The sequence below is a fragment of the Poeciliopsis prolifica genome, unplaced genomic scaffold (assembly GCF_027474105.1).
Source record: "Poeciliopsis prolifica strain line A6 unplaced genomic scaffold, Auburn_PproV2 SCAFFOLD036, whole genome shotgun sequence".
NCBI classification, from domain to species: domain Eukaryota; kingdom Metazoa; phylum Chordata; class Actinopteri; order Cyprinodontiformes; family Poeciliidae; genus Poeciliopsis; species Poeciliopsis prolifica.
In genome coordinates this window covers 4,830,569-4,844,660 of record NW_026562411.1, presented here as the reverse complement: position 1 = coordinate 4,844,660, position 14,092 = coordinate 4,830,569, and the positions used below count along the sequence as shown (strand labels likewise).

Below are 14,092 nucleotides of genomic sequence, written 5' to 3'. Positions count from 1 at the left end.
AACTGTTGCCCCTTTTTATGTCTCAGTTCATATTGAAAAGAAACCTTGTAGACCTCTGCAGCCTCCAAACTAAAACTATCCACCTGATTCTCAAGTAAACAGTGCAAATAACTTAAAACTAATCCTTCCAAGTGATCTGCATGACGATCACTTGCTGCTTTCATTTGGATAACACAACATGCTAACCTCCCTAAGTGGCATTTAAAGCAACATAAGATCCAATGGGAATGACTCTCCATTCATCAGGTATTGTGGATTCCTCGCAGTAAAAGTTGCACTTTAGTCTTGATTTATTCCTATACCTAAGTAATAGTTTTACGCCTTTGTTTAAGTGTGCGTGTCTTAAAGTGAGAGTGAGAAAGACAACAATCCTTTTCTTTGGAGAATCAAATTCACTGTATGTCAACCAGACAATGATCATAAAGACATTCAATTCAAATTGTGATTCAATTTACAACTTTGTAATTATTTTTGTCTCATCATCAGTGTCCAATGAAGACTGGAGGAGTAAAAATATTTTTACTTTGCTCTTTACTGAGAATTTTAGGAAATAAAAAAAAAAGTTTCATAATTTTAGCTTCATTGTAAGAATGCAAATTTGTGTTCTGCCTAAAGCATTTTACAGGTGGGAAAAAAATCCTTAATATAGCTAGATAAATGTAATTAATGTGTTTTTTGAGTCCATATAATCTGAAATCTTAGCTCGGTACATATTTGAGTATCTGTTGGTAGGTTGTATTTGTGCTAAAGTGATATTTGTTTTTAGCCCATGTCCTCATTTCTCAAACAGTATTTCCAGTGTTCATATGAAGGAGTTTGTCTAATTTGCAAATACCCTAAAGCTTTAGAAAATGCTTAGAGTTTAGAAAAAACACAGTCCTGCAATAAATTTCAACACGTGTTTAACATAAATTAAACATTTATTTTTCAAAAGTCTCTTGGGCTGTGTCGCCTTTATCTCATTTACTGTGAACTTTGGGTCTGTAGTAAAAGCTTATGAAAAATATTATTGTACTTATAAAATACTGCCTTTATTACTCTTGCTAATGAACACCGGCAAAAGGAAAACAATCTTGACACAAACATGATAACAAAATCCTTTAAAGTTTGACCTCAACATACTGATTGCAGCCAAGTAATCCAGTAAACTTATGCAAAAACACAAAAATGTATCCCAAAATTATTTTCTAGAATAGGCGTCAAGTGTTTGGTTAATCACAAAAGGCATAATAAACCAAACAAAGTAAACAAAAAACACTGTTAGTGAAGATATCTATATGTAGGAAAATTTCTCATAGGAGTGAAGTGTGAAGTCTCGCAGGTCCATTTCCATTGAGTCCCTGTTTGAGCATAAACATACAGCTTATAACTAAACAGTTTTTGAAATGTTTTCCATAAAGGCATGTGAGGCTTTATCACTCATCACAGCCTGACGGTAATAAATGGGAAGTTATTTTCCCGCTCTCATTACCCAGTGTTATTAGAACATGTGAAATGTGTTCACATTTTGCTCTTGAAGAGATAACTTAGTGAATAGAACAGGGTAATGTGTTGGCTTGTTCTCACATTGAAACACCCTTTACATTCATCAAATTAGCTTTGGACACAGTTACTCTCCCCATCATATTGTTGGCAAGACTAAAACAATAAAACTAATGTCTCCAGACATACAAAATCTCCATATTTCACAACTGGTGCCAGCTTGTGTTTTCCACAAATTAATTTCAAGTAATCTTCACAACCTTACTTTTAAATAGTTTGAAATTGACTATTTTTCTAACATCCTTTCATGCCTAGCTGTGCTCCAGTGCTAACTCTAGTATGCTTACTATTCATAAAAAGTAAGAATAAGTGGGAATTTGATGTCTTATGTGTTGTTTCTGTCCTCCATATTCATACTAAAGTGAACATTATAATTCACCAGTACTTTAGACCACTTTGAAAAACACTTGCCTATTTTAATAGTTAAGATGCAAAACATTTTTTAAATTGAACTAATATGAACAGTGAAAACTATCTTGCAACACTGTAGAGGGAAAAAAAATCCATAGTCTTCCTTATTTCCACTCCTGGGGACAAAGCCAATCATTATCAAGGAAACTGAACATAACCTCATCAGTGCTTGCTGTCCACTCTACTCAACTCCTGTAGTAGAGTGTGCCTACATTATGCATTCTTATATCTTTTTTCTATAGGAGAAATATTGACAATTGCGATTTTTTTTTAATATATATATCTAGTAGAACATAGATCAGCAGATAAAACTGTCCTCTATAAGAAATGGGCTGTAAATGCAGAGGTTTGTATACTTGATTTAAAATGACCAATAATTTCAGAACATAATTCTTAGGTTTTCATTCAGTTGGTTTCAAGTTTAGTTCCTGGGAGCATCAGGTAAGCAGGTCTGTGTGGATGATGCCTGAAATGTCCATAGTGCATTCAGTCCCTCATATACCAATAAGATATTTGAATATTTTTTTTTATTTTTAAATGCCTTATGCACAGCACACTTGTCTTACAAACCAAGTAAATAAAGCAAAATATTAAATGACAAATCAATTGCATTGCCTTTAAAAAATGCAGAAACAGGAGTTGATAAAGAAAATGTTAAAAAGCTGCCAGAGGTTGCAAATGAAATCAATGATTTATTCAGCTTTAGCAAATATTGGATGGACTCATGTGGAAACGTTAATGAAACTATTACCATTTGTATACAACAAGTAAAAATAGTAGTATATTCAAAACCTTTTCTCTAGAGGGTGATCCAACATGAAATCCAACCACGAGCTGCTTTAAAAAAAACAGCCTAAAACATGTGAGCTACATCACAAGACACTGCAATCATCGGAAATATTCGAAATTATAACAAAAGTAAATGAATAATGATAAATGCAGAAACTGTATATCTTTCTTAAGGTATATTTGCAAAGCTGAAAAGACTAAACCTCTAGTCTATTTTCAAAACACATTTTCATTGCCTACATCCGCTTATCATTGACCAAGTGTTAATGTATAGTTCATAGCGTACATGAACTATAAATTATGAACTGTAGCACATGGCTGAAGGGGCTGATGTCTTTCAAAGTAACTTGGCTCAATCATGAAAAAAGAATAAAAATAAAAATAAAATCAAAGGGGTGAGGAAGATGAAAAAACAAGGCAATAATAACAGTCCAGAAGAATAGCAGAGCTAGATCATATAACATTGCTGTAAAAAAAGGTAAATTGTTGAAAAGGGGGAAAAAATGAGTGAAAGAAACAGGGTGACATGAAAACCAAATAAGGTCATCTGGGAAATTATTGCTTTAAGTTACAATGCATAACACGTTTTATTTATTTATTTATTTATTGTCTAGTTTTGTCAAAAACAAACATGCTATATACAACTTCTTATCTAACGTTGTGTTTACATACTGTAAAGAGCAGGAAGTGACACAATATATTTAAATGTGTATTTGTAATATTTTCAAACAGAAAGAAAATTTACTTAAACCTGATTCTAAAACTAAATCCAGTAATTGTGAACATGCATAATCCATGTGGAAGTTTCACCTCCACACTGATGGTTCTATATCACTAATCTTTTAGTGAAGTGTACAACAGTACTTCCCGGACATTCATATTGACAAGTACTGCTCACCATAAAAGGCCTGTAACCATGGTTATCTGATAAGAATGCTTTTTTTTACACGTGTGAGTTCAAAGTGTTCCTGAGGATATCAGACATGTGCAATAAAACGGTAAAATTAGATAAACTCGGTTTCATAACCATCATAAGAGCCGTAGAGAAAATGCCAAATAGGAGGAGTTTTATCCTTTAAATAGCTTTCCAATCAGAGGAAATCCTCAGTGCATCTTTGTCGGGCTACAATGGAGAAGCTATTGTGGCTGGGTTGTTTGCACTTTCTGTGCATCCTTGGAAGTCAAGGTAGGGGGGTGAAAAGACAGGATGACTTTATGCTTCTTGCAGGCCCCCTGGCACAACCTGAACTGAGAACCTTCAGCAATGGGGAACAAGTTGCTTTTGACTGCAGTCATCCCATACCAGCCAACTCCAAACTGTATTTTGAGTACCTCCGGAGCAAAGGGGTGACACACTTCAAAGTCCCTCTGTCTTGGGTCCAGCTCCTTCCAACAGGCCTCGCAAGCGAACCCCAACCAGGTGTAGTTAGCTGCTATCAGACCCTCCTGAAGCAGCTGCTGGAGGAAGGGCTGCAGCCACTCGTCATCCTTCATGGGTCAGATGTTCCAGAGTCTTTCAGGTCCAGGTATGGTGGCTGGGAAAGTCAGTGGCTACTAGAGATGTTTCAACAGTATGCCGAGTTCACTCTGAAGGAGTTTGGGCCACTGGCACAGTCATGGGTGACATTTAGTGACCTGGATGAGGTTTTGCATGAGGGCCAGGCTGCAGGTGACCACCATCTGCAAAACATCCTCCAGCTGAACAAGAAGATTTACCAGTTTTACCATCACAACTTCCCTGGAATTGGTGAGTTATTTTATGTGAAAAAGGAATACACAACACAACTGTCTAGCGTAAATGTTATTGACTAAATGTCAATAAAATTGACGCACTGGTTCGTAGCAAGGAATGATGGAAAAAATTGTTATCCAAGCATCTTAGTGCAAAACTGACTGAAGTCAAAGTTTTTTAAATGTATTTTTGCTTCTACATTTTTACAGGGAGACGTCTGTCAATTGGGCTGAAAGGAAAAGATGAAACTGCACTTTCCCAACTTAAAGGTTCAACATCTGTAAGTTTCAAGTTTATTGTATGTATTCAGATGCATATGTTCAGATCCTCTTGAAATAAATTAAAATACAACATACAAATAAAATCTTTCACTTTTCCTCTGGTTAATCTATTTACAAGCTTGTCAGTATTTGTCAATATTAAAGCAAAATGCTCAGCATAACATTTCAAAAGTTACAAACACTGCAAAGAAAAATCAAATGAAAATTATATATAATTTTTTCACTTTAAAATTTCTTCTATTCCAATTTAAATACCAGCCAACTATATCACAATAAAAACGCTAAAAAAATTAAACATATTTAGCTTTGCAGCACCTTTATTTTGGATATTTCTGTTGAGTTAAACTACTGTACCACTGGGCATCTACTGAGTTGGCTAATTATTATCACTGTATTCATCTCCTTTTCCTTACAGGTTGACTTCTTGTCAGTTGACATGGATTACAGTTGCGCTTCATCGACAAACTTTGCACAGGAGCTGAAGAACCTACAGGTAAGCCATTTCATATAGTTTTTTTTCTAATGTTTCACATGAAGAAAATGAACTAAATCCTCATACATATTGTGTTATGCTGTAGATTTCCACTGGAAATCTGCCTGTCCTGATACACAGACTGACAGTTCATGATTGTTCACACAATGAAGAGCTTCTTCGAGACGTGTTGAATGGTAAGTGTTGTTACAGCTACCAAGTAATATTTTTCAATCTATATACTAGATGTACACATACAGCAGTAAATATTAAGTTATTTTCACATATAAGTCAGACATATCTGCTAGTTGATTCTCTGACACTAAGAAATTATGGCTTCATTACACTTAGATTATTGTAGTTAAAAAAACAATACTTTTTTCTTCATAAATTTTGTTCGTAAAAAAACAGTACTATGGCATATGGGTGGATGCGGCTTACAGGGAACAGCTGATTTTGTGAAACACGCAAAGTTGTGGGTTTGATTCCAGCCCTCAACCTCGTCAAAGAGAGTGGGCAGTATGAATGCCAAAACTTGACCAAAGTTCAGCCGATATAGCGTAAATATTGTCAATAGCTTGTAAATCATTACCATCCATACATCAATCCATCATTGCCTCCAAGATAATTTATGGATCTTTCTACAACCATCAAATGTTAAAGAGAAGCGAAAGACTCATTCTTGTTTTCGATATTACTCACTGTTGGCTTTTTGATAATTTTGCACATTAAACTAATTTATATTACTGCACAATGGCACGGAGCTTCAAGTTACTAAGTCTTGAGGTCTTGTATGTATTGTAAAGGTTCGCAAGCTGTAAATAAAATATATTTCTTCAATAAAGTGAAAAGTGCATGTTTAGAAGAAAAACATACACAAACATAAAAACTAAGGACATATTTTTCTGGATTTTATTTTATATGAATCTAAAACTGTACAAATGGTCATTCTCAAACAGTCTTGCGCAGTGATGATCTAAATATCATTGGATGTGACATGAAGAATGTTTTGATCCTGTTGGAGATGCAGGACACTGTAGACAGGTAAGATTGCGTTAAGAAGTAACACATACATCGAGCGTTTTTCATTCTAATTTATATTTGATGTCTTTTTTTAAGTGGTGGAGCACATCTAAGCAGAAAGCAAGGGCTGGGTAGCAGTGATCAGAAGATTGTGCATGAGTCTGCAGCCAAAAGCACCGAAGACGGAGATGTCACCACTAAAGCATTCCCTGCCGGCTTCCAATGGGCAACATCCTCAGAGTCTTTCAAGGTTGAAGGTGCATGGGCAGCAGAGGGGAAAGGCGAGACCATCTGGGATCGTTTTGGTCATGAAAACCAAGCCTTTAATAATCATACTGCTGACACAGCTGCTGACAGCTACAGAAAGGTCGATATAGATGTCTACCTGCTGCGAGGTCTTGGAGTCAACACCTACCAGTTCTCCATTTCCTGGGCCCGTATATTCCCCTCAGGTCTCAAAGACAGCCTGAATGAAGAAGGAGCTCTCTACTATGACAATCTGATCAATGCTCTTATTGAATCTGGCATACAGCCTGTTGCCACTCTCTACCATTGGGATCTGCCTCAGGCTCTCCAAGACAATGGTGGATGGACCAACCCTTCCATTATTGCAGCTTACAAGGACTATGCAACCTTCTGCTTCAATAGATATGGAAACAGGGTCAAGAGCTGGAACACATTCAGTAGTCCGTGGGTGGTGAGCCATGCTGGATATGGCACAGGTGTGCATGCTCCAGGAATAAAAGACTATGTGACTGCTTCTTATCAGGTAAACATAGCGGTATCCCCACATCAAAACCTTTTAAACTTGTCTAAATTTTGTTTAGGCTATAACCCTTCACTTGTTAATTCTTATTTCTACAGGTTACTCATAATATACTGAAATCCCATGCTGAAGCCTGGCATGTCTACAATGACAATTACAGAAAGACACAGGGAGGGAAAGTGGGCATTGCATTAAACTCTGACTGGGCAGAACCTGCTGATGCTAACAACCCTGAAGATAAGGAAGCTGCAACACGCTACCTGGAGTTTATGCTAGGCTGGTTTGCCCATCCAATCTTCATAGATGGGGATTATTCTGCAGTTCTCAAAGCTCAGATTGCAAACAAAGCAAAAGAGTGTCCCTCATCTGTGCCAGCAGTGCTTCCAACTTTCACTGATGAAGAGAAGGCAAGGATCAAGGGAACGTCTGACTTTTTTGGTTTAAATCATTATACCTCCCGTTTAGTTAGCAGCAGTGCAGGTGGGTGCATCCCTGGCCCTGCAGGAGTTGGAGACTTCCAGGCAAAAGTGGATCCTTCATGGCCTGCTACAGCATCAGACTGGATCTACTCCATGCCCACAGGGCTACGGTCACTTCTGACCCACATTAAAACAACATATCTAGCTGTTAACAATGTGCCCATTTACATAACTGGGAATGGCATGCCAACAGATGACAGTGGAGACACCCTGAATGATGTTAGCAGAATAGAGTACATGAGGGGTTACATCAGTGCAGCCCTAAATGGTTAGTGCTTGTAATTTCTGTTTTATCTGGCACATTTTTACTAGAAAGAGACAAATCATAACTTTTTTATGTTGTCTTCTTTTGCAGCTATTGAAGTCGATAAAGTGGACGTGCAGCGATTCACGGTGCAATCACTTATGGATGGATTTGAGGGAAATAAAGGGTACAGTGAAAGATTTGGACTTCACCAGGTTAATTTTGTAGATGGCTACAGACCAAGAACACCACGACAATCAGCATATTTCTTTGCTCAGATCATCGAGCAAAATGGTTTTGTTTCACGTAAACAAGATCATTTTGAAGGTGTGAAAATATCACCATCTCGCCGTTCCACCCCACTGCCACCCTCAGAGGTCCCATCAGCATCAAAGGCTGTCTGGGAAAAATTTACGCCACAGAAAAAGTTTGACAGGCAAATGTATCACTATGGCAAATTCTCACAAGACTTCTTATGGGGCGTCTCATCATCAGCTTACCAGATTGAGGGAGGATATAACCAGGATGGGAAAGGACCCAGTGTATGGGATGTAGTCAGTAATAACCCAGGTAGTGGTATTCCTGAAGATGTGAATGGAAATGTTGCCTGCGACAGTTACAATAAACTTGAAGAAGACCTTTACATGCTGCAAGCTATGAAAGTGAAATCATACAGATTTTCACTGTCATGGTCCAGAATCTTCCCCGATGGTAGACGTGCATCCCTGAACCAAAAGGGTGTTGATTATTACAACAGTCTTATTAACGGCCTCTTGGCCAGAAAAATCACCCCACTGGTCACAATTTATCACTGGGACCTCCCACAAGCTCTACAAGACATTGGTGGCTGGCAAAACGTGGAGATGATTAACATTTTTAATGATTATTCTGACTTCTGCTTTGCCACTTTTGGCGACAGAGTAAAATTCTGGATGACCATGAATGACCCTCAAGGACTTGCATGGTTAGGATATGGAACCGGACAAATCCCTCCAAAAATTAAGGAGCCAGGAACAGCACCATACCAAGTTGCACATAACTTGATTAAAGCTCACGCTACAGCCTACCATACATATAATGATAAATATCGTGCTTCTCAGGGAGGTATGGTTTCCATTGCCCTTAATGCTGAATGGGTTGAACCTAAAGACATCAATGTCCCTCGTGATCTTGTTGCTGCTGACCGTGCAATGCAGTTCAACGTGGGTTGGTTTGCCCATCCAATCTTCAAGAATGGAGACTATCCAGAGGCCATGAAAGCCCAAGTTTTAGTTAAAAGTGAACTCCAAGGTCTTGAACAGTCAAGACTCCCTTCTTTCACAGAGGAGGAAAAGAACTTGATTAAAGGAACTGCTGACATGTTCTGTGTGAATCACTACACCACCAGGCTAGTAACCCATATCACAGGTCTGCTGTCTCCACATTCCTATCGAAATGACTGGGACTATGAAGAAGAAGAGGTACTTGATCAACCCACGACACCAATTGGATTCACAAGAGCTGTATCATTTGGCATGAGAAGGATTCTCAACTGGATCAAGGAAGAATATGGAGATCCAGATATTTACATTACTGAAAATTCAGTTGCCACTCCCAGGGAATGGGCGTTTGATGAAATCGACAGAGTCTTCCTTCACAAAACCTATATTGATGAGGCTCTTAAAGGTACAGTAGTATAGGCAAACATTAACAAACATATGTTGTACATTTCAATATCATTCGCAACTAATTTCTGTTTATTTTCTCATGTCTATCTTAACAGCCTATGAGCTAGATGGAGTCAAGGTGAAAGGCTATGCAACATATCTCATGGATTCCTTCCAGTTCCTTTATGGCTACCTCTTTGGCTTTGGTCTGCACCATGTAGACTTCAGTAATATGCATCGACCCAGAACACCTAAATTTTCAGCTCATTTCTATTCCAATATCATCAAGAACAATGGTTTCCCATTGACAGAAGATGAAAAGATGATATATGGAAAATTCAAAGAGGGTTTTATTTGGAGTAGTGCAACTGCATCATACCAGGTAAAAAAAGATTTCATGAGAGATAAAATCCAAATCGTTTGATAATTTCTTTTCAGATCAATCTAAGTTAATGTCAAGTTAAATCCACAAACCAACTTTGACTCAGCCGGTTCCAGCACTATGTTTGGTCATGGCTAACATTTTAGTCTTTTTTAATGAAATTTGTTACAGAATAGTTAGTTTATTGTGAAATGAAAAATAAAAAAATATATATATATATAGAATTGATGACATTTAATTCTACGTTTTTAATTTTGAGCTATTATGTAATATGATGGTGAGAACATCCTTTTGTTCTAAAGGCTGTACTACTTTTCCAAACCAAATGCAAAAATGCTGGTCTTTAGAGTTTTAAAGTGATTAAGAGCATCATTTATGAGCTCAACATGAGATCAGACTTAAAACAGTTTATCTTCCTAAATGCTGGACAATGCAGTCAAATCTCAAACTTACAAAATAGAGCAAATTCCTTTTAAATCATTCAGGTGTCCTGGTACGTGCTGATGTCTAAATCTCTAGTTTCAATTAGCAACATTAACAATTCTCAAAATACTTTCTTTCCTATTCAACTAACAACTGAATTCTTAGTTAAATTATTAGTTTAACTAACAATTTTTTCAGTTGTTACTTCAACTGAAAAAATGTCAGATTTAAACAGCTATAATCAACAATAGTTTTCTTTTTTTTCATTTCTGTTGATTTTTGTTGACAAAAATAACTAAAATAATGGTTGATACTTTGAAAAAAAACTTTAAATAAAATAGATTGACTTATGTTTTTCAGTGTAAGTCCTTGTTTTTTAACTCCTTCTATGGAAAAAAAAAGTTCCTCCAAAAGTCCAACAACAAGAAATTACACAAACCCTCTTACCTGATTTTCCTCTTTCCAGATTGAAGGGGCCTGGAGACAAGGCGGAAAAGGTCTCAGCATCTGGGACAAGTTTACACACACTCCTGGAAAAATATCTGAGCACGATACAGGGGACATTGCTTGTAACAGTTACAATAAGATGGAAGACGACATTGCTGCACTGAAGACAGTGAAGGTGTCTCACTATCGCTTCTCCATATCCTGGCCACGAATCCTACCAGACGGAACTACCAAGCACATCAATCAGGCTGGTCTAGATTACTACAAGAAACTTCTGGATTCCCTTCTTGCCGCAAACATTCAGCCTCAAGTAAGTACTTCTCAAAAATAATCATTCAGAAAAATGTTTTACTTCTTTTACCAACAGTTTTTCTTTTGGACCAGGTCACTTTGTACCACTGGGATCTCCCACAAGCTCTACAGGACGTTGGAGGTTGGGAAAATGAGACCATCATTCAAAGATTCAAGGAATATGCGGATGTTATGTTTCAGCATCTTGGTCCCAAAGTGAAACTTTGGATCACTTTCAACGAGCCTTTCATTATAACTGTATTAGGCCATGTCCAAGGTGCACATGCCCCAGGTATGTATGGTATTCTTAACTGGAATTACACTTCATTTTCAGAAAGTTAGAAGTCAGAATTATGGACTATAATCAATGCAGAACTCCCAAGGAAGAAAATAGGCTGCATTTACAAACGTACATTTAATTATGGTATACCTACATGAGAAACTCTGCATCACCATATTTTATGTTATATTTTCCAGGTTTCAATGACAGACCAGACACTCTTCCATACATTGTGGGCCACAACATAATCAGAGCCCATGCAGAGGCCTGGCATGTCTACAATGACAAATACAGAGCCTCACAGGGAGGACAGGTCTCCATCACTGTAAACTCAGACTGGGCAGAACCTAGAAACCCCTACAAGCAAGAGGACTATGAAGCTGCACGAAATGTGGTTGAGGTATATATTGTCCTGTGATTGTAAAACACCAAACCTTGTGTGGTGTTGTAGTTGCTGATTGTTGTGTGTCAAACTCTGTCCACAGTTTTATCTTGGCTGGTGGGTCCATCCCATTTTTAATGGTGACTACAGCCCACTGGTGAAGAAATCTGTTCTAGAACAAAGTCTTGCAGGTGGTTTGACAAAATCCAGGTAAGATCCTTTATTCTACTTAAAAATTCTTTGCAGTCTGTGCAGGTTCTTCTTAATTTTATTTGCAACTTATTACCTCCACTGACATTTCATGTACTACAATTTCTTCTTGAATTTTTATTCTCTAGGCTGCCCGAGTTTACTCCTGAAGAAATTAAGCGAATTAATGGCACATATGATTATTTTGGATTAAACCATTACTGCAGTGTCTTGGCATTCCCTGTAGACTTTGGAACTACTCAACACTTTGAGGCAGACAGGTAAGGTGGTTAATGTTGTCACAAAGCAATTTAAAATACACTTAATTTGGAAATCATTAATTTATATATTCTTATCACATTTTTCCTCAATATTCTTGTGGAAAGTGCCCATGTTTTTAACCTGAACTCCTAATTATGTAATTATTCACTTGTCACAGGGGTGTGGTGGTTATTAGTGATCGGACCTGGTTGGAAACAGGTTCTGTCTGGCTGAGGATGACACCATTTGGTCTCAGAAGATTGTTGAAATTCATCAAGGACAATTACAGAAATCCTCCGATTGTCATCACTGAGAACGGTGTCTCTGAAAATGGGCCAGTTGATCTGAATGACGTTCACAGGAAATACTATTATGAACAGTACATCAACCAAGTGCTGAAAGGTATTTAAACAACTTCATTGGATATAGAGTATCTAAAATGAGAACAAATCCTGTTTACATTAAAATCTGTTATAGCTGTCTTCAATTCAATTAATTCCTTTTACCAGCTTGTGTGCTTAATTATATTTTCTTTTTTCTGCAGCTTATTTGCTTGACAACGTCAATATTGTTGGCTACACTGCTTGGTCTCTGCTGGACAACCTGGAATGGGCTGTTGGATATACAGAGAGATTTGGACTTTTCTATGTCAATCGCTCAGACCCTGATCTGCCTCGAACCCCCAAAGCCTCTGTGTCCTTTTACTCCTCCATTATCAGCTGTAATGGGTTTCCTGACCCAACAACTGGACCTCACGAGTGTTGGAACTCTACCTCCATCCCAACTTCCACTCCTAAGCCTGAAGGTAAAAAGATTCACCTCTTTAAAAGTAAACTTAGTTTCTCTGATTTCAGATCAGATCAAAGATTCCCAAAAATAAAACTACAAATTGAAACATATCCGACCTTGATACATTTGACATAATTGATCAAAATAAACCCAACAACACAAGTGAGAAACTGATCTAATATAAGCTGGTTTAGTTAGAAAGCTAGCTTATGCAAAAATCTATGTTAAGCGTTTCAGAATGAATTGTTAAAAGTATAAAGTTAATTTTACAGTTAACAGCCTGTTATTGATTACTAATATATGTGTTTATTTTTTTCCACAGCAACAAAAGAGCCAATCAAATTGAACTTCTTGGGTATGAGGATCTCTGCCGAAGAAGCCGAGACCGGACTTAATGCAACATTTGCTCTTCTAATTATAGCACTCACTGCAGCAATTTGTCTAATCATTGGCTTCTTTTTATTCAAGAAGCGTTCCAAGAAAAGCAAAAAAAATGAGCATGTAGAAATGCACAAGAGATCCTGATTTCAGTTTGACTTACTTCTTTAATGAAGACATAAACATGTGAAGTCCAGGTTTAAATTTGAAGATGGAAAACATTCTGCAATAAATAATCTTCAGCAAAGAAGTCAGAGTTCACCAACACTGTATGTTGTAATTGTACTGTATTTAAAAAAGAAAAATAGATGTAATTAATTCATATAATCAGTGATGTGGAGAGGAGATTATTGCTTGATGGGAGTTTTTTGGATATGTCATTCAATGTCTGAGATGAATGGATGTAATTTTTGATTTGCACTGCTGTTTATGCTTTTAAAACATTTCTGTTCCATATTAAGCTTACTGAAGTCCACCAGTGGGAAAACCCATTTTGTAAAACTTTAGATTTGTTCAACCTATTGTAAAATGTTTCTTGTGTCTGCCAGTAACTTATAGTTTCCTTGAAAACCTATTATTGTCTACTTTCTCTTGCTTGTCCTGTGAAACTTCTGTTCAATAAACATATTATGATTCATCAAACTGTACATATTTTGATTTTGTGCCTTTTGGTTCCCCTCCAACAGTATTGGCATAGTTATCTTGAGAAAGTAATTGGACTTCTGATGACTGATTATTCTTTGAAAAAGTAACGTAGTTAGATTACAAGTTACTTTGCCACTTTCAGAAGTTGAAGACAACAGTCTCCATTTCCACAACATAAAAATGTCAACCATCTTCAAATATTTCTTAAAATTGGATGGAGTATTTTTGTATTAATCCATA

At 37.0% G+C, this 14,092-nt stretch overlaps 1 protein-coding gene across 1 annotated transcript; it reads left to right on the top strand.

Annotated features, from left to right (window-relative positions):
- The first annotated feature begins 3,845 nt into the window (after window positions 1-3,845).
- Window positions 3,846-13,854, top strand: LOC129374492 (lactase/phlorizin hydrolase-like). The gene is made up of 17 exons (XM_055052947.1): window positions 3,846-4,489; window positions 4,684-4,754; window positions 5,171-5,248; window positions 5,334-5,424; window positions 6,187-6,271; window positions 6,347-7,019; window positions 7,115-7,763; window positions 7,851-9,404; window positions 9,502-9,767; window positions 10,657-10,947; window positions 11,022-11,220; window positions 11,406-11,608; window positions 11,694-11,800; window positions 11,929-12,060; window positions 12,219-12,442; window positions 12,585-12,845; window positions 13,152-13,854. The coding sequence occupies exons 1-17, from the start codon at window positions 3,871-3,873 to the stop codon at window positions 13,352-13,354; spliced, it is 5,706 nt and encodes a 1,901-aa protein (XP_054908922.1). The 5' UTR covers window positions 3,846-3,870; the 3' UTR covers window positions 13,355-13,854.
- The last annotated feature ends 238 nt before the right edge of the window (window positions 13,855-14,092 follow it).